Genomic DNA, 21182 nt, shown 5'->3' on the forward strand with positions numbered 1-21182 from the left:
GCCTGATTTGAGTCCTTATCACATGGTGCAGTTGCCTTTCTCGCAGAGTGGTGAAGTTCATGGATTCTAGAAGTGCTGCTTTCTTTCCTTGGTGTGCTGCAACAGCTCCTCTGCCCTTTCCAAGGGCAAACCACTGAATTCCTTCTCCCTGCTCCATTTTATACCCCTCTGTAGCCCACCACCCTCCCAGGTGAGACTGCCTTGGTGAGTGCTTGCTCATTAACCCTTCCATGTCCACCTGCTACAAACCATACAGCTCTGCTGGAAAAACTAGGGCTTTGAAAGGATTCATCCTACAAACCTTAGGAGTTGAGAGGTAATTGATGGAGCCCTTTTGGAGAGCTGTCCTGAGTGTTACTAAATACAAGTCAGACTGGGTATGCTGTGCTGGCTTTGCTTTCTGACAGGTCCAAGAGCATTCACATGTAGATGTGTGTTGTGGTCTCTTAGGTGTGTGTTTTCACTAACAGCCTTTGCTGTTGATTCACGTAAACAGTGCTCCAGCAGTGGTATGTGGAGTGGAAAAGTGAATCAATCTGGGCGGTCCCTGTAACGGGTGTTCTGTTTTGTCATTTGGGCGAAGGAATTTCTCCAAGGAAACTGTTTGCTTTCTTCCCAAACACTTTGTTGCTTAAGTCTTAGTGGAACAAATCTCTGTCTCTATAGCTCATCTCCAAATTGTTTCAACTTGCAATCCAGTCCCCACATCCTCTGTTTATTCAGCGTTCCCTGGAAAGCTCCGCCCTCACTTCCAGCTAATAACCACCTTAACCCACCGCTTGACTTTCCCAGTCTCTCCTCCTCGTGCCCGGCAGCGCTGCCAGCCTTGTGACAGGGATCGGCTGCACGTGGTGCCCTCTGTGCTGGCAGTGGCAGCCCAGGATTTCTGCCAAGCAGCCTCTTTGCTTGCCGGGGAGCACAGCATGATTGTGGGGACAGTCCTCCTCCAGTCCAGCAGCTATGGCAGAGAGGGAAAGCTGCTCTGCTGCCTCGGCGAGGAAGCTCCCGAGCCTGGTGTGTGCTTCGCAGGTAGGATGCTCAGGAGTGTCATCCTGTCCCTTTCCTGTATTTTTCCAAGTGCTTCAAGGAGGATGTGGGTGCTTTCGAGTCTTTGTCTTGGAGTATGAGACCAGCCAAAGGCAGGTCTGAGTTTGCCAGCATTTATCAAGACTTCAGGATCATTGAAATGCTGCTTTTTGTGAGCAGTGACACAGAATTTCAGAAATAGACACTACTTAGTGTGACTCTCAGATGTAACATTTGGCATATTTACCTCCTGCTCTGGGACCACAGGTTGGTCCCAGATAGGCTCAGAGGTGACCTTATTGTCCTCTACAACTCCCTGACAGGAGGTTGGAGTCAGGTGGGGGTTGGTCTCTTCTCCCAGGCAACCAGCAGCAGGACAAGAGGGCACAGACTCAAGCTCTGCCAGGGGTGGTTTAGGTTGGATATTAGGAAGAAATTTTTTCCAGAGAGAGTGCTCAGGCATTGGAATGTGCTGCCCAGGGAGGTGGTGGATTCACCATCCCTGGAGGTTTTCAAGCTGAGACTGGATGTGGCACTTAATGCCATGGGCTAGTGACCACGGGAGGGTTGGACTCGATGATCCTTGAGGTCTCTTCCAACCCAGCTGATTCTGTGATTCTGTAATTCTACTGTTACTTGCAATGTTGGCAGCAAGGGAGGGGGACAAAACACCCCTTGCATGTTGGCTGAATAGCAGAGGCATATCCAGAGAGGAGATTGAATCGTGGGAGTAAAGGAAAGGAAGGGTTGGGTGAAGCGTAACCTCCTTGCGTGACTGTGTATTACTTGTACACTAAGTGATGATGTAAGTTTTCCATTGTATAGGAAATGAAAGTGATCATATATGATTTGTGGTTAGCTGATATAAAACAGAGCTTCCCAGGTCATTTCCTCACTTTTGGTGCAGACTGTTTGGCTGGAGGGGCAGCATTCGTGATATGCTCTGGTTAGCTGAGTTTCCTTAATGACATCTCTGCAAGGATCACGTTTCACTGCCCTTCCTTAGCCCTACGTACTGGATGGTGTAGATCCCACACTGTGCTGAGCAGAGTGGGTTATTGTGTAATAATAACCTGCAAGAGGTGCTTTTATCCTGGTAAATTCCCCTTTAGTATATATAACCTTTCCAGTTACTTAAGCATCCAAGTCACTCTGAGATGAAAGTGAAGGAAGTTAGTGAGACATAAACTCTTAAAAGCATTTGATTTTTAGGTATGTGACTTTTAGGTAAGCACTGTAGCTAAGTGATTCAAGCTCCTCATCAAACATTAACTTCTGCTGGCTTTTTTTGTACATCAAGTGGGTGTTAAGAACATGTGCCAGGCCCTCTGGCATTCCCAAGGAAGTGGTAGAAGTCCCACATCTGCTCTGACTCCCTGCTGGAGATCCAGCACAGCCCCACACGTTTCCATGTGGGCAGAGCTGCTTGGCTCTGAGCAGGTGGGATTTCTGCTGGCTGTGCCTTGGCTGTGTGGGCAGGCAGAGCTGGGCAGGGGGTTTGCTGTGCCAGCTCTGGAGCTGAGCTGGCACTGGGCTGCCTCAGGCTCACCCTTGGCACACGTGTGGGAAACAGGGCTTGGGTGCTCACTGCCTGAGCTGGGAGAGAAACTTAAAGGATGCTTTGATTTAGAATAAATGCTTATGTTTTTGTTTAAAGCCTTTCACATGTTGGCAGATATATAGTTGAAAGTAAGAAGGTATTTAAACAGCATTAAGGTATTTCAGGGCAGAAGGGTCAGGTGTTTCTTGGAAACTCCCTGCTTTTGAGTTTGCTCTTTGGCAGAGGTGCTAAGTCAGAGTTCTCATACAGCACATTTGCTGAGTGACTTTGCTTGAGGCACTGAAACACTAACACAAGTCACTGTAGGAGTATAAAAATGTACTGTTTAATTAAATATGTACTTTTACTCCATAAAGAGAGCTGGATTTAGGAACTGGTGTTCTTTCCTGGAGCTTAACAACTGGACACACACCCAGCCCTAAAAAAATAGAGTGGGATGTTGGCAGCTGTGCTGCAGTGTAGGTAGCTGAGCATTGGGATTTCCTCTTTTCCATGATACCACCCAGTCTGAAGGGTCAGTGTATTGTGAAGCTAATTGTGGTTGATAGTTAGGAGCAAGAAGGGTAAGTAAATATTGCATCTGCAGGCAGTGCCATCAGGGAACTGACATTTTGGTGGCTTAATCTGCAGTCACTTTCCTTCTTGCTAGGGCTGCAGTGTAGGTAGCTGAGCATTGGGATTTCCTCTTTTCCATGATACCACCCAGTCTGAAGGGTCAGTGTATTGTGAAGCTAATTGTGGTTGATAGTTAGGAGCAAGAAGGGTAAGTAAATATTGCATCTGCAGGCAGTGCCATCAGGGAACTGACATTTTGGTGGCTTAATCTGCAGTCACTTTCCTTCTTGCTAGGCTCAATGGAACCAGGGAACTGACATTCTGGTGGCTTATTCTGCAGTCACTTTCCTTCTTGCTAGGAGAACCTCAATGGAGGCTACTTTGACAAGGCTTAGGAGGTGTGTTGTTGAGTAATTGCAAGATGAACAGGTTATGCAAAGCAGTATAACCCCAAATAATTACAGAAACACAGTCAAAAGCCACTTAGCTACATGTTCAATAACAAAACAGAGCAAACCTCAACCACTTACTTAGTAATAAAACAGAGCAAACCTCAACCACTTACTTTCTCATGTCCCTATGATACAGTGGAAGGATTGCATTAGAGGCTGGAAACCCCCTTAGTCCTCATTTTCCAGGCTTGAGCTCTGCCCTGTGACACAGATTTGGCACATTACTGTGCCTGTTACTTGGCACAGGCCTCTTCCTGGTTTGTGTCTCGCTGACTTCCCAGTTTTCCCGTCCTGTGTTACATTTGAGCTCTTTGTTCTCTTTTCAAGTGCCTTATAGACCAGCTCTCCCTCACAAGTGTACATCTCAGGGTCTGTGGGGAAGTGAGAAGATAGTCACACACACATTTTCTGGCAGTGATCTGCTTACAGACATCCCAAGCCTGACTTCTCAGCCCCTGAGGAACAGGTGAAAGCAATGAGTGTAAAGCAAAGCAAGCCTCAGATTTCTCAAAGAGAGCTTTTTATGTTTGGTGTATTTAGTGAAACCTTTTCACAGTTAAATTTCCATAAGTTCAACAAGAGAATTCAGATGTAGATATTTGGACAGGACCTTATATCCATTGTGCCATCAGATTAAAAATGCATAACCTTCACAGTTTTTTCCCCCCCTTGAGCAGCCCACATGCATGAAGCCACAACATTGCTCTTTCTCTTGTCATAATGATGAAATTTATTCTGCTACATGTTCCTGGAAAACCTCTCTATGGGTTAGCAAGCTAATAATGGTCTTGGCATGGCACTACCATGAACTTTTCAGGCAGTTTTGCTTCTTACCACAGTTCTCTCTAAAACCCTGTGGGTTTAGATTGGTTTTAATCATCACAAGGAGTGTAGGGACCTGTTTCTTTTGTTAATGAAACATATCTGATCCCTTGGACTATCAAGTTTGCATCAGTTGTCCTTTGAAACAGCAAAACAGAATTGCCTGAGTGTTCAGAAACACTGCTGATAAATACCTGTCATCACCTGTGCTACCTTCTGCCCCTGTCAGTTTTACACCTCTTACTTACACAGTCTTGAAATGTATCACAAATCATCATGATTTCTGCTAGTACTGAGTCAGTTACTGTCCCAACTTACACTTCTCATTTGTGCCACAATTCAGCCTTCCCTGTGTTTGTAATGTTGGTTTCAGATCCAGGTTATCTACATTCACCACAGGAACAACAGAGACATAGAACATTTTGGCTTTGGAAGGTTTCCTCCATGTAATCTACAAAAGCACTTTTAATTTTGCACCCACTCATCATTCATGAATGCTTAAAGACTTTCACATAGAGTTGTATAGAAATAGTAGTGTATATAATAAATACTAAATAGAAATTTTATATGTGTAGCTTGGTACTTGGTTTATGGGCAGTTAATCACCTTCTCCAGCCCCTGCTAGAAGGAACCTATAGAATGAAGAGTTGGCAAAGTAGGACTGAAACCCACTGATGTAAAAGTCCATACTGCTGTTCCCTTTCCCTAAGGGTAGAGTGTGCAGTAGGAGCTTTGCTCTGCTGTGCATTGGGGTTTGGTCTGTTTAAATCTGTTTGATAAATTTGGTCTATTCCCCCAGAGGGTGTTTGGGCACTGTTTGGTCTATTCACCCAGAGGGTGTTTGGGCACTGAACAGCTCCCCAGGGCAGTGGTCACAGCCCCAAGCCTGACAGAGCTCAAGGAGTGTTTGGCCAATGCTCTCAGGCACATGGTGGATTGTTGGGGTGTCCTGTGCAGGTCCAAGAGTTGGACTCAGTGATCCTTGTGTGTCCCTTCTAACTGAGCGTATCCCAAGATTCAGTGATTTACAGTGGTACACAAACCCATTGCCTCCTGTGCTGTTTCCCCAGAGGCTCTGCACCGCCCCTACGGCTGCGATGTGGAGCCGCAGGCCCTGAACGAAGCCATCAGGTGGAGCTCCAAGGAGAACCTGCTCGGAGCCACCGAGAGCGACCCCAATCTCTTCGTTGCACTTTACGATTTTGTAGCAAGCGGTGACAACACACTCAGCATCACCAAAGGTGAGTGAGGCTGGGGAGCACACAGCAGCTGCTAGCCCCAAAACTGAGCGACAGAAAACAGAGTGGGGTCCTTTCCCAGATGGGAATGGGAGTAGTGCAGTTAGAGAAGAAGATTCTCTACGTGGTTGGTGATAAGCTGCTGGTCTGTCCCTCACTGGTGCTGGAGGGACACTGCTGGGCAGTTCTCCTGGGACAGATACAGTTTTGTTGGCTCAACAGTCCAGCCCAGGCCAGGTCTAGGCTCCCCAGATCACTGACCCTGTGAGATACCTATTGTAGGAAGGGGCAGAGGAAAGTGATTACATTATGGATGGTAACAGAACTGAGCACTTCCACCTGGGCAGAATCAAGAATTAAGCATTGCACAGACTCTGCTTCTGGTCAGTGCATATGTCAGAACATGACCTGCTGTGGAACTGTTTTGAATCACATGTCACTTAAGGCTTCAAGGAGACAAACCTCATCCCTCCAATGGAAGTCTTTCTAGTCTAAAAAGTACAAGTTTTTGAGTTCATCACTCTCACTGCAGTAAATCAGGGAACAGCAGCCTAGGTATTCTGTCTGAAACTTTGCCTGATAAATACTTGATATACAGCAGTTTAGTTCTAAGTTGATTTTTACTGTTAAGCTACAAACCCAGGCTCAGCTGATGCTGAGTGAGCCCCAATACCTTGTGCTGTGCTTACTTCGCTCTCTTCTCTCTGGTCACAGGTGAGAAGTTGCGAGTCCTGGGTGCTTACTTTGCTCTCTTCTTTCGGCTCACAGGTGAGAAGTTGCGAGTCCTGGGTTACAACCAGAACGGAGAATGGAGCGAGGTACGTTCGAAGAATGGGCAGGGCTGGGTACCAAGCAACTACATCACTCCAGTGAACAGCCTGGAGAAGCATTCCTGGTACCACGGGCCGGTGTCCCGCAGTGCAGCTGAGTACCTGCTGAGCAGCCTGCTCTCTTCTTTCGGCTCACAGGTGAGAAGTTGCGAGTCCTGGGTTACAACCAGAACGGAGAATGGAGCGAGGTACGTTCGAAGAATGGGCAGGGCTGGGTACCAAGCAACTACATCACTCCAGTGAACAGCCTGGAGAAGCATTCCTGGTACCACGGGCCGGTGTCCCGCAGTGCAGCTGAGTACCTGCTGAGCAGCCTCATCAACGGCAGCTTCCTGGTCCGGGAGAGCGAGAGCAGCCCAGGGCAGCTCTCCATCTCGCTCAGGTACGAAGGACGTGTTTACCACTACAGGATCAATACCACCTCAGATGGCAAGGTAAGGAGCTCTGGACAATGCTGGGGGGAGAGGACGTAAGGATATTAATTAAGAGGTGCTGACTCTTAAGGGAGGGAGGTGTGTGAGAGAAGACAGGCCCTCTGGTTTGTTAGTATACACAAAGAACATGGATGTCAAGAGTTTGGTGGTAACTTTGTTAGGAAGTGGAGTGACAGGACAAGGAGGAATGGGGATAAATTGAAAGAGGGGAAATTGAGATATTAGGAAGGAGTTTTTTCCCTGTGAGGGTGGTGAGTTGCCCAGGGAGGCAGTGGCTGCCCCAGCCCTGGCAGTGTTCACAGCCAGGTTGGATGAGCCTTGAGCAACTGCTCTGGTGGGAGGTGTCCCTGCCCAGGGCAGGGCTTGGGACTCAATGATCTATAAGCTCCATTCCAACCCTTTAACATACTACGAAACTATGAAACTTACCTAACAGCACTTTGGAAGAAGAGCAGACAGTACTTGCCCTGGCTGAAAGCAGCTGAGGAGCAAGGCAGCTGTGGTTGGGGTGGTGATGGCCTTCCACTGGTCCATATAAGCATTTTACCCTAGATCAAACTGTAGTATGTTGTGTTGAGAGATGCAGAAACAGGCCTTGTGCTTGGCTGCAAGAATTCCAGTTTCTAGTCCTGTGAAGCACAAGGCAGGAGACAGCACAGCTCCTAAGTGATAGCTTACACCTAGCTGCCTTCTGCAGCTACAGATCCTACAGATTAATAGTCATTTGCCCAACAAGATGAGGACAAATGCTCTAAAATTGGGTTCTCTGTCTTTATGAAAAAGAACACTTTAGAATGTTTATACTGTACCTGTTTTCCAGTGTTACTAAGCTTTCAGCTGCCTTCATTTAAGCAGATTCCTGGTTGTTTCCTGACAGGTGTATGTGACAGCAGAAAGCCGTTTCAGCACTCTGGCAGAGCTCGTGCACCATCACTCAACAGTAGCAGATGGCCTGGTGACAACTCTGCACTACCCAGCACCCAAGTGCAATAAGCCCACTGTGTATGGAGTGTCCCCCATCCATGACAAGTGGGAGATGGAGAGGACAGATATCACCATGAAGCACAAGCTCGGGGGAGGGCAGTACGGCGAGGTGTACGTGGGTGTCTGGAAGAAATACAATCTCACAGTTGCTGTGAAAACATTAAAGGTGAGTTTCCAGACTGCTCCACACTGCTGGTCACCATTTCTGAGAGAGCAAGGAAATTGTAATGTTCTCAACTGTACCACCTAATGATACAAACAGCAGGAAATGGAGTGTGCTGATCTGCATAAAATCCATGCAGACCAGAGTTACCTTATCAAACTTGCACCAGTGCATGTGGCTTAGAAACAAGTGGAAATTTGGCCCAGCAGGAGCTGCATGTCCAAATTGGACCTGTAGAAATGGTTACCAAGTCCAGCCCTTCCCCCAGGGGAGCTGTGGAGGCTTAAAGAAATCAACGGTGTTGAAAAATACCTTCTACGACCTCCACTCCTGTAAAAATTCAGCTTCTCAATTTATCTTATCAAACCCTTCTCTGTTTCAGCATCAACAACTGCAATTCTGTGTGCCCACTAATAAGGAAGCTTTCAAACTGTTTTTATAGCTAGGCGGGGGAACTAAGTCAGTGATCTGAGCATCTCCTCCTCACCAGGCACAGCAGGTATCAAACAGGCAAGTCTGGGTACTGCAGATCAGTCCCTTTGCCATGCTGCAGACCAGCCAGGCAGCTTTTCAGGGCTGTCACATTTTGCTTTGGTGAAAGCCAGAACACCAGACTGATGGTGTCCTTGTCTGCATTTGTACTCAGTGAGGATGTGTGGTGTTACCCAGACCTTGCTCATGAAGGTAATTGTTCCCTTCTTTTGGCTCTCTGTTATCTAGGAAGATACCATGGAGGTGGAGGAGTTTTTGAAAGAAGCTGCTGTGATGAAGGAGATCAAGCATCCAAATCTGGTGCAGTTGTTAGGTCAGTGAAATAACCTTTGCTCCTTCTCTTCTTGTTTAGTCTTCATTTTGGCAGAAACCTGTTTCAATGCAGTGGCAGCTTTCCTGTATTTATATAACTTTGAATCAGGGCAGGTTTTGGGGTGGTATTTTTGACAGCTTACTGCTTTATGTAATATTTGAGCCAGGAGACACTGATTTTAAATAAAACATCAAACACAGTCACTTACATTAGAAGACAACTTTAATGCTGAGGCATGACTGTGTGTTATGTAAAAGTTTGCAGTATCATCCTCCTGTTAGTCTGTGTCCTTGGCCTTAGACATGCTCCAGGGTTCAGTTATCAGCTCAGATTCCTCCTCTGCTGTGTTAAACCAGATTTACAAAAGCACTTTCCAGGACTTATTTTCCTAAGAGAACAGAGCAGAATTGTAAGAAAATTCAAAGTGAAAGGAAAAAATGATACTGGAAGCACAACAAATGCTGTTCTTTGTACTTCTCAAAGCAGAGACATTTATAGAAAAGGCTGCACTGAGGAGAACAAATTAGTCCCTAATTAAACAGAAGACACCAGATCAGTGCTGCTGTGGGGGCCCTGTGTACACCAAATCAGTACACGAGATCAAACAGCACATGAATGGGAGAAATCCACAGGCTTTGCAGCTTGGCCGTGCCCTTTTGTCTCGCTGGCAGATGTATGATATGGTGATCATTATTAAATAGTCTGCATAGCTGTTAATTCTACATGTACAAAGATTCTTAAGGAGACACCCTAGACCTTTACTGGTGTTTAATTGCCTCTGGATTTCTGCTGCTCTGGGGAGTGGAGCTGTCAAGCCAAGCCTGGGATGAAAGGAGAAATGTGAAGAATGTGAAGGCTTTTACTAATGGCAACTATTCTGTACCCATTTAAAAAACAGGCACAGATGAAGTGTCTGCCCAGCCCTGTCTGGTTCCAGGAGCAGAGACTAAGAGATTTCTCATCAGAGAGCTGCATTTTTGCCCTTTCTGATGCACAGCATGGCTGTTTTACTCCTGTGTGTATGTAAGGGTATGAATAAGCACACAGTGGTGCTGCAGGGGAGTTCACAGAGACACGAGCAGAGTATCCTGTTGCCCTCCTCCTCCTCCTCCACCAATACTTGCTTTGGACTTAATTGTGGTGACTGTAGCAAGTAGTCATCCCAGGAATGTGTGAGAATGCTGCTTTAGGAGCAGGTCCCACCGTGCTGACTCCTTACCCAGCACATGGGAGTGCTTCACATTACTCTGCAGTGACATTTCAGTCTGGAAGTCTTGGCAGTTGACAGGTACCTGCTTCCAGCTGGCCACTCCTTAGCCTTGTGAAGGCAGAGAGGGGATGAAAAGCAAATCACGTGTTCAAAATACCTCCTGTTTCATTCTTCCAAAGAACAGAACTCCAGCTTTGTGAATGGTCTATAGGAGTAGAGTGCTTTCAAGGCTCCTCTCTATCCATGAAGTGGATGGACAGATGAACAGACAGAAGCAGAGAGTTTTAGTTGGGCTGCACTGACCTGGGGCTGGTAGAAGTCTACGCTCATTGGCACAAAATGCAATAAATGGATATTAAACCAGGAACAGTGGTAAGAAAGGGAAGCTTCATTCACATCCTCCCTCCTCACTGCTAGGTGTGTGTACCCTGGAGCCACCCTTCTACATTGTGACAGAGTACATGCCCTATGGGAACCTGCTGGACTACTTACGGGAGTGCAACCGGGAGGAAGTCAGTGCTGTCGTGCTGCTCTACATGGCCACTCAGATCTCCTCTGCCATGGAGTACCTGGAGAAGAAGAACTTCATCCACAGGTGGGTGAACTTCATTCACATTGAGTGGGAGCATTTTCAGATTGCAGTGATAAACAGCCCACCAGCAGGGTGACCCAGGAATTCCTGGTTTTGGGGAGGTTTCTCCCAGAGTTGGTTTCACAATGGCTTATCCATTGGCTGTTCAGTTTTAGTACTGTCTTGCAGTACCTTCTCCCCAGGACTTCCATAGCAGACTTGCAATTTTGTCCCTGACAGCTGTTAGAGTTGGTGTTGTCCTGTGTCTCCTGTGTCCACCCCAAGTCCTGTTTTCATCCAGTCAGATAAAGCCATGCCATAAACCTGTTGCCAGTGTGTGATGAGCTGCTGATCTCATCGTGCCCTCAACTCTTATTGTAGCACCTGTCATGACTAGAAGTTTAATAGCATCTAAAGAATGAACCCTAATCTTGACTTACCTCATTGCTCCTGAGTCCACTCAGTTTCTGACGCTGTTGAGGGCAGAGCTCACCTTGCCTTGTACAGAGTACAGATGAGTGGGACCCCAGAACTGTGTGTGAAGCCCCTTCTTCTTCTACAGTTGTGCATTTTTCCTCTGTGCAGGGACCTGGCAGCACGGAACTGCTTGGTTGGAGAAAATCATGTGGTGAAAGTGGCTGACTTTGGTTTAAGTCGACTGATGACTGGTGATACCTACACAGCTCATGCTGGAGCCAAGTTCCCAATCAAATGGACAGCTCCTGAGAGCCTGGCCTATAACACCTTTTCCATCAAGTCAGATGTGTGGGGTAAGAAAACTCACCTTAGTTTTCTTAGCTTAGACAGTAACCTGCTGAAATATCTGCAAGACAACAGTGCTGCCTCAAGCTGCAGTAAAGGCCACAGTGTAATGAGCAACACAAGGAGAGGGCAGATTTATGACATAGAATTTTTGTTTTCCTCCTCTTGCAGCCTTTGGGGTGCTTCTGTGGGAAATTGCTACCTATGGGATGTCACCATACCCAGGCATTGACCTCTCTCAGGTGTATGATCTGCTGGAAAAGGGCTATCGGATGGAACAGCCAGAGGGATGCCCTCCCAAGGTGTATGAGCTGATGAGGGCATGTGAGTATCCTTGTCCAGTTTGGGGGGCAAAGCCTGGCAGGGTGTTTGTCCTGGAGTTTGGGGGGCAAAGCCTGGCAGGGTGGGAGGAATCTGCAGTGAACAGCCTGTCTCCAGGGACACCTGGTCCCCAGCCTGGCAAAGGAAGTCAGGGTGGACTTCAGTTATCAAACAGAGAATGAAGGACATTACTGCTCAAAATAACCTTCAGGAAGTTGACAAAATCCCTAAAACTGGGAATTGATGTGATACTAATGCAAAATGAGCAGAATGCTACTCACTCTCCAGACCTTATGGTGATAACAGCACTGAGTGCTTCCAGAACATGTTCTGGTAGTGCAGATTTCTAACTGCAGAAATGACACTTTGTATCATGACACCTTTTATAACTTTCCAAGCTCTGTCTAGGATGAAGGCACTCTCCTCCTTCCCACAGGGTGCACAGATCCTTCTCTTGGAAGGGTCTGCCTGGAGTTCAGTATTGAGAGCATTGAGCAGGATGTTGCCTGGAGCTTTGCAGACGCAGTTGCCTGTGACCGGGCTAGATGTGTTCAGTCCAAGCAGGGGTAGCAAATAAGGAATTCTCCTTCACCCTGGAAAGGTCAGAAGGAGGGATGAGGAGATCAGAAAAACCTGTGGAGTAGCAGAGAGCTGGGATTTTTAGAGTTGGTTCCTTATGCTCCAGATCTGTTTGTTAGGATAGGGTAGGGTGTCTATGTGCTGCTATGAATTGAGACCAGTGAGTGAGTCTCAAGCCCAGAGCCTGACTACTTTCTGTCTCCTTGCACAGAATAAAAGTTCATCCCCTGCCCATTTCAGGCACTGAGACTTACTCTGCTTTCTGACATTGCAGGCTGGAAGTGGAACCCACCAGACAGACCTTCCTTTGCTGAGACCCACCAGGCTTTTGAAACCATGTTCCACGACTCGAGCATCTCGGAGGGTGAGAGCTGCTGCTGTTTTACTCCTGGCACAGCACTGCAGGTTATCCCCAGAGTGCTGTGCCTCAAGCCTCATCTGCTAACTGTGGGGGTAGTGATGGAGCTCCATCCCTTACTTATTTTTTTAGCCATAAGTGGGATAAGTGTTCTCTGACTTGCAGAAATACTGAACACATTTCAGACATATGCAGGGAACAGTGTCATTTCCTTTGAGCACTAAGATGCCAAAGAGTTGATTTAAGGATTTTTTTCTCCTCTCCTGTTTCCCAGGCTGAGTGAGCAGTAGAGAGTGACAGGGAGAAAGAAGTTTGCATGTCACAGTCCCCTGCTGACTGCAGCAATTAGGTCATGAGATATTATTCTACCAGGCTTCGTTTCTAAAAAGTGTGTCTTAATCTCTGGATTTTCTACTTAGCTAGTTCTAGGAGCAAATCTCTGCAACTCAGGTCTCAAATATAATCAGGCAGAGAGTAAATGCTGGTGAGGCGTGTGATACTATTCAGCAGATAACAGAAATTTCTGAGCACCTACCAAAATCTTTTACATTAAATATGAAACTGATCCATCTACTTCCCTACTGCAGAAAAAACACACCAGATGGAATTCTGCCAGGGACGATCTGTAACAGACACATCCAGTGGCCACACAAATGCCAACCTGGGTGTGGCCAGGAGTGTGTGTTTTTTTTTCCTGGTGTTTTGTTGGTTTTTTTTCCCAGTCACCTTTTGTTGGTGGTTTTTTTCCTGGTGTTTTGTTGTTTTTTTTTTTCCCAGTCACCTTTTGTTGGTGTTGGAAAGGAAACATGCAGTCTGCACTTCTAATAGGGAGGAGCAAAGCAGCTTAGATCCAGATCCAGAGAGGACACAACTCTTGGAGGATCCCAGAAGCATCAACAGGAGGCACCTTGATTAAAAACAGAGGCAAATGCTTTCAGTGCTGATTTAGCTCCTGAGCAACACTTAACCTAGCACAGCTAGATTAATCCTAGACCTCCTGTACAGGTCCTACCACTGTTTGCTTGGCTGAATTTATAAAAATGTAAATGAGTTTGAAGCCATTATGAAAAACATCTGACCCTGAATACCTCTAGACTTGAACAAAAGCTAAATCCATAAATTATGTATTTCTCAGTGGTGGATCTCCTCCTGCCAGACTGGGCTTGCAGTAAAGACCCAGGTTTTCTTCTCCTCTGCTGGTCTCTCTTCCAACTATTCCTTTTTTATTCCCTGCAGAGGTAGCAGAGGAGCTTGGAAGAACAGCCTCCTCCTCCTCCATAGTCCCTTACCTGCCCCGGTTACCCATGCTTCCCTCCAAGACAAGAACACTGAAGAAACAGGCAGAGAACAAGGAGAACATTGAAGGAGCACAGGATACTGTGGAGCACTCAGCTTCCAGCTCAGCACCAGGTATGGCACTGTGACAGTGGCAGTGAGGCCACGTGCTCTGGGTGTGAATTCCCAGAGAAACAGAACAAGACATGGGAAGCTGCTTTGGGTTGCTGTGTTTGTTATTTACTAGCAAATGGAAATCTGCAGCTTCTTCTATGTTCTTTTAGTAAACCCCAGTGTATTTTTTTCTTTCAAGTTTAGTTTTGCTGCTGTTTTTTAACTGACAGCTTCAAAACTGAAGTTGACAGTGCAACAAGAGATTTTGCTTTTATACTTATGGTATTTGGGGAAAGAGGAAAAAATTACAGGAGGAGAATAAGTGGAAGAAAAGAGCAACTTCACTTTTTCCTGAACTCTCCTAAGTGGCTTCCTCAGTATAGACAACAGACAGGTCATATGTGCAGCATTAGGAAAAAAAAAAGGTAAAGAGGAAAGAAATCAGATCCCACCAGCCTCATATCAAAAAAAGGTGCCAGCTTGCTCTCTCACTCTATCTACTTCTGCAGCACCTGGGCAGGGAAATACACCAGGCCTATAAAGCAACGCAGGGAGCTGGGAATGGCAATAGGTTTTGGCACTCACCCTTGTTCCTCCTGGGCAGGGTTCATCCGAAGCACACAGCCCGCGAGCGGCTCTCCCGCGCTGCCCCGCAAGCAGAGGGACAAATCACCCAGCAGCCTGCTGGAGGATGCCAAAGAGACCACGTTCACCAGGGACAGGAAAGGTGGCTTCTTCAGCTCCTTCATGAAGAAGAGGAATGCTCCCACGCCCCCCAAGCGCAGCAGTTCCTTCCGGGAGATGGAGAACCAGCCCCACAAGAAGTACGAGCTGACGGGTAACTTTTCCTCTGTTGCTTCCTTGCAGCACGTGGATGGGTTCTCCTTTGCTCCCACGCAGCAGGACTCCAGCCTGGTGCCCCCCAAGTGCTATGGAGGGAGCTTTGTGCAGAGGACCTTCTACAATGACGATGGCACAGGTGGCAGCAGTGCTGGGGGCGTGAGCACCGGTGGTGGGTGGTCAGGCATCACCGGCTTCTTCACCCCACGCCTGATTAAAAAGACGCTGGGTTTGCGAGCAGGAAAACCCACTGGCAATGAAGAAGCTTCAAAGCCTTTTCCAAGGTCAAACTCTACATCTTCCATGTCCTCAGGGCTTCCGGAGCAGGATAGGATGGCAATGACCCTTCCCAGAAATTCCCAGAGGTCAAAAATTCAGCTGGAACGGACAGTGTCCACCTCCTCTCAGCCCGATGAGAGCACGGGGAGGGGCAGTGACCTGCTTCCCAAGAGGTTTGAAGAAGGCCCTGCTTTGACCAGAGAGAGACCAAAAGCAAAACTCTTGCCAAGGGGAGCCACAGCGCTCCCTTTCCGAACTCCCTCCGCGTCGGAAGAAAAGGAGGGTCCGGGGCTAGTAGCGGCTCCTAAGGGCAAGGAAAAAAACAGTGGCCCACGACAAGGGGCCCTTGAGGATGGCGAGAGGCCAGGGTGGTCATCTCCAGTAAAGGCTGCAGCAATACTTCCAACCACTCACAACCACAAAGTGCCAGTCCTAATCTCACCCACTCTCAAACACACTCCAGCAGATGTGCAGCTCATTGGCACAGACTCTCAGGGTAATAAATTTAAGCTCTTATCTGAGCATCAGGTCACTTCTTCCGGCGACAGGGACCGGCCCAGACGGGTAAAACCAAAGTGTGCTCCACCTCCACCACCAGTGATGAGGCTCCTCCAGCAGCCAGCTGCCTGCCCTGACGCGGCGGAAGAGCCGAGCGGCGCGGCCGGAGCGCAGCACGGACTGGAATCCGGCGAAGGGAGTAAGAAGGCGGCAGCAGCACCTGTTGGTGGAAAATCCGGGAGGCCTGTGATGCCTCCACCTCAAGTGCCTCTGTCATCGTCTTCCACCTCCCCAGTGAAAATGGCCAACGGCACGGCGGGTGCGAAAGTAGCTCTGAGAAAGACCAAACAGGCAGCTGAGAAAATCTCCGCGGACAAGATCAGCAAGGAAGCCCTGCTGGAGTGTGCAGATCTGCTCTCGAGTGCCATCGCCGAGCCCACCCCCAACAGCCAGCTGGTGGACACGGGGCACCAGCTGCTGGATTACTGCTCAGGCTACGTGGACTGCATCCCGCACACGCGCAACAAATTCGCCTTCCGGGAGGCCGTGAGCAAACTGGAACTCAGCCTGCAGGAGCTGCAGGTGTCCTCCACGGCTGCTGGTGTCCCTGGGGCAAACCCCGTCCTTAATAACTTATTGTCATGTGTCCAAGAAATCAGCGACGTGGTGCAAAGGTAGCTACTGGCAGTCTGGGTAAGAGAAACACACACGGGGAGGGGGGACACGTTTTTTTCTGTACTGATGCTTTCAAAAGGAAAGACTGATACTTGAGTATGTGAAGTACCTCAGATCACTGAGTTCTCCTCACGTTTACAGGTTCATCTCAAAAAAAAGAAAGGGGATGGAGAGGGTAGATTAAAGCTGTAAGGGGCAGAACACCAAGGATCTGTCCCTGCCTAGTCAGGCTGATCTGCTTGGTATGGCAAGGGAAGGAAGGTCCTCGCTCCTCCCTTGGAGAGGCAGGAGAACCCACGGCAGGTTCTCGCTCTGGGAAGGATGGTTGATGTGTGATAGCTGGAGTACTGGGGTGGCTGCAGGCCACTCAGCTACACAGACCCTGCCCTCGCTCAGCTGTGCTCTGCTCTCCTGCTGAGGCAGAGGAAAGGCACTGGGGCTCTGCCGGTACCAACAGCCGCGCGGTCGGAGCCGGACGCGCTCCCGAGGGTCACGTGCAGCTGGGGCAAAGGTCTGATGCACTGACAGTATTCAGAGCTGCTGGAGGTGGATGCACTAGCCTGGATGGCTTAACTTCCACAGCACTGTTGCTGCTGTAATGAGAACTGCAAAGTTAGTTAATATATGAAACTATCCCTTTTCCCTCCTGTCCACCTCATCCGCCACGTTCTCATCGTCATTGTACCAGAAGGTCAGGGATGCTGGGCAGACTTACCACTGGAATTCCCCTTCCCCACCACACAGCCTTCACTCAGCTCATCCCTGTTTCTAGTGGTCTAGCACGGGTGCTGCTTGATGGTCGTTTTTGAGTAGTTTGGAGCTCTTGCACAACTTTGCCAGTGTTGTTGTTGGGGGTGGGTGGGTTCTTTCTTTTTTAAGCTCTAGATTGTTTTTAACTTGTTACCAGGTTGACTCCCCAGTTCAGTTTGATCACCTTGAGGACCCATGGTAGGTTAGGCAGAGCCTCTGCCACCCCTGGCTGTTCTCTGCATTCCTTCAGCAGTCACAGCACTGCAGAAAGTACAGCCTGGCCTGCCTGCCACACACCCTCACTGCTGCAGGATCCCTGGCCCGGCACACCACCAGCTTCCCGGGGTTTGCTCTAGTGCTTACCACTCCTGTAGGCTTCCAGCTTCCCCACATCCAGAGTGACAAGGGATGGCAGCACACAGGGAACCACAGGCATCTCTGTTCATTTACTCCTCTGTTTTAAAGGCTAGTCCAGAGTCCTGTGCTGTGGGGTAGGGAATGTGCACTCCTCTGCCTGAGACCTGACAACAACCGTCACGACTCTGCCTTGAAGGGCTCCCACTGTGCCTCTGATGCCTTCTAACAGTCCCAGAGTGAGAGCAGCTGAGTGGTTGGTGTTGTCTTCCTTGGTCCTGGTGCTGTGGACTGGTGTGGCCTCAGAAAGGTGATCTGCTGCGTATACGCACAACTCCCCGCGCTGGGAACGGGCAGACCTGGGCTGTGGTTTTGGAGAGGAAGGGAACAGGGCTGACACCTGGGTACCCTGCATGCTGCTGCTCACCTCACACTGCTGGTGATAGAGGATCTCACTTGCTTTGCACCTTAAGTCTTTTATTTTCTGCCTATATGCTTTCTCCCCTTGTTTCTAAAGTGTGGCTGTGCTGCTTTTAGTTTGAGCATTTAGTGGCACTGGGGCACAGGTGAGGAGTTAGGAGATGGGCACTTCATTTCTGTCTAGAGCCACCACTCTGTGGGTGTTTGGAAGCAGGCTGGTCTGTCCCAATGATTGTCCCTTTTTTTTTCATGGGGCACAGCAAGATCCAGGCCTTGATAAATCTTAAGAGCGAGCTGATGAATCCTCATTTTATTCCTGGTCTGTGGTAAGCAAAATTGTGCCACAGTGCATGGAGGCACAGTAGTGGAGCAGGGTGTGATACACTGGGCCACATGAGCAAAAGGATGGGGAGAAAAAGGAATCAAGTAACCCCTCCTGCTGCCTGGGTGTGCAGCCAACCAGCCCCTTATCTTGCAGACTTTACCGAGGGCTTCTGTGGTTTACCTTATCTCTTTCAGTCATCTTTATGGAGGGAAGGTGTGCATCCAAACTATCTGCAGAGGGAAGGAGGCTTGTGGCATTGCTTCACAGGGCCTGTCAAACAATCAGGAGGTGGAAGGTAGGACAGCTGTTTGGGGCAGCTCCTGTCTGCCCCGGCAGACAATCACATGGTTTCATCATTGTGCTGCTGCTCAGCCTAGGCCAAACAGGCTGAAACTGAAGGGAGTCTCAGGGGAAAGAACATTTTAAGGCTGTTAGTCTAGTTCTGAGGAGTATTTTGAAAGAAGCCTTTTTTTTTCCTGAGTGCCAGTCTTCCAGAAAAGCTCCAGCAAAAGCAATAGAATAGCAAAATGGAATTTCTAACTACTAGAACTCCCCTCTTCCAGCCCTTTCTGAAGAAACCAGCTGTGTCCCAGCAGGCACTGGTGCCCCTCCACAGGTCATCCCCACGTCCTTTCAGATGCCATCTGGTTTCTCCTTCCCCCTGCAGAGGAGCTGGGCAGTAAGACTTCTACAGAGTCACAGAATGGCTGAGGTTGGAGGGACCTTTGGGGGTCACCTGGTCCAAGCCCCTGCCCAAGCAGGTGGAAAAGCATAGACCAGAGGACTTTGGGGATTTAGGTGCTGTCACTCCCATGGAGAGCACTTCTCTGCTCTTACCTGTCATCTCTCATCAGGTAGGTAGATGGTGCCAGAGGCAGTGCTGATTGACAGTAGGTTTTTTTCCCCCTAAATAGGAGGCTGCAGAATCGTTGCTGTTTGTGCTGCCCTTTGGTGTTTTACTCCCAAACTGGAATGTTCCCCTGCCTGCTGACAGGATAGCAAAATGATACTGTCTGGGATAGCTGGTTCTGCTGTAAATCACCATCCAGTTGTTCTTCCACAGCTACTCCTGAAACCATTGCCATTCCCTCTTCCTTTAGCTAGGTCTGGCTCTCTCTTCAGCCTTAAAGGTCTCCACTGTGGCTGCTGCTCTGCTTTCAGCCTCACCTGTCCCGGTGAGGAGCTCCACTGTCTGGGGCAGGGGACAGGGCACAAATCCTGTTGTTTCCTCTCCTCAGCACTGTCAGGCAGCCATGGTGGGTGTGGAGCCACTCACAGCCAGGTTCTCTCACTTGCACTAGTATGGGCTAGGATTTAAAGTGTTGTCTCTGCAGTGGGGGTGGCACCACGTCGGGCTGGTAATGCCAAGCACAAAGCATGTGCTCACAGGGTGAGCTCAGTGGGGCACTTTCTCTTCCTGCCACTGTGGGAATTAGCTGATTCACAGGTGCAGTTCTCTTCTTCCTGCACTGTACACCCTTTTTAACCCCCAAGAGGTGCACTTGGCTGCCTGAGTGGCAGCACATCGATGTGATCATGTTCTTCATTGGCGTGGACAGGGGTGAAGCTGAATGGAGAGTCTGGGTCTAGGGACTGCACCAAATTTAGCCACTGGGAAAGGAGAACTGAAAGGAGCAGTGTTGCTGATGCAGAACACAACAGGGAGGGAAGGCTGTCCCTGTCCTCCTCACACAGGGTGTTCTTCTGAGCACCACTGGCCTCGTGTCAGTGAGACACAAACACACGTTGACATCCATTAGTTGTGCTCATGCAGGAGTTTTGGGGCACTCCATGCTCTGCAGGCAGTGGGAACTAAATCCCACAGCATGGGGCAGGGACAGAGCAGCCCCTCCCTGCCACGCGGTGTGAGAGGTGTGAGGGTGGGACAGTTATGCTGTGCAGCCACAGAGCAGTCCCAGCCCTGGTGCCTGTCCCACCTACCTGAGTCCTCCCCTGCAGCCACCGCGGCCACCGCGGCCACGCGCTCCGCGGTTTCCTGCTCAGAGCTCTGGGGCATCCGCAGCTGTGGCAGCACTAGTGACTCCAGGAGGTGGTTGTTGCTGAGCTAACAGGCTGAGCTAACACACTGATGTCTTCTCGTGTCACACCCCAACCAGCTCTGCTGCTAACAGGAGCTGCAGCAGGACCCAAAGGCAGTGAGCGCGGCGTGAGGAAACCTCCCCGGTCAGCGCGGGGGGCGCCGAGTGTGCAGCCAACCCTCAGCCCGGGGCAGGTGACAGGAGGTTCTGGGACACCTGATCTAGTTCCACCTGCACGTTAAGCAATGTCTGTACCAAAGGAGGTTGTTCTTCCCACGTGTGAGCCGCGTGGGCAGGCGAGGCCCGACGGGCTCGGCACGGCACGAGGTGCGTATCGCTAGTGAACTTGTGGAGGGCAGGAATGGATTAAGATGAAACACGTTGATCACCAATCACTCTACCAGTGTTGTCAACTGTTTTTGTTTTTTAATTGTTATTGTAATATATTTTGGTTGTTTTTCTAATTTAATTCTCTCACTATCGTCTGACTGTGAACTGCGAACAGTGTTAAACTTGATGTAAATAAGGCCCTTGGAAGGGCCTCTTTGCCTGTCGTTCCACAAAGTTTTGCCAATTTGCATTTTGTTTTAAATAAAGGTTGCAATATTTTATTGGCAAAAAACACTTGAGTAGATGCTGCTTTTTTTTTTTCCCTTAAGGAATATCTGAAGCTGCTCAGTCCTAACCAGAAGTTGGTTAATTTGGGTAGGAAAGACAAGATTGTTATAAACCTGTTTTAAAAAGAGAACTAATTTAATTCTGTCAGGTTGCAAAAAAACCCAGGGTCTTTATTTATGCTGTTAAAAATCAAACAGTGGTCAGAGGGCAGCTCTGGCTGTTGGGGTTGTGTAAGCAAAGCTCACTTAGCTGTGACACAGACACGTGTGACCTGCCAGGGCACAGGTCTTGCACCACCTTCGTTAGTGACACATCACTTCCTTC

General features: G+C 48.8%; 1 protein-coding gene across 1 annotated transcript; it reads left to right on the forward strand.

Moving 5' to 3' along the window:
• Positions 1 to 923: 923 nt before the first annotated feature.
• ABL2 (ABL proto-oncogene 2, non-receptor tyrosine kinase) lies at positions 924 to 16355 on the forward strand. The gene is made up of 11 exons (XM_009080925.1): positions 924 to 1029; positions 5487 to 5657; positions 6623 to 6918; positions 7796 to 8068; positions 8786 to 8870; positions 10498 to 10675; positions 11237 to 11421; positions 11585 to 11737; positions 12588 to 12677; positions 13908 to 14081; positions 14665 to 16355. Exons 1-11 carry the CDS (start codon positions 924 to 926, stop codon positions 16353 to 16355), a joined length of 3402 nt encoding a protein of 1133 aa, XP_009079173.1.
• Positions 16356 to 21182: the final 4827 nt, after the last annotated feature.

Source organism: Acanthisitta chloris, unplaced genomic scaffold (genome assembly GCF_000695815.1).
Source record: "Acanthisitta chloris isolate BGI_N310 unplaced genomic scaffold, ASM69581v1 scaffold32818, whole genome shotgun sequence".
Taxonomy (NCBI): domain Eukaryota; kingdom Metazoa; phylum Chordata; class Aves; order Passeriformes; family Acanthisittidae; genus Acanthisitta; species Acanthisitta chloris.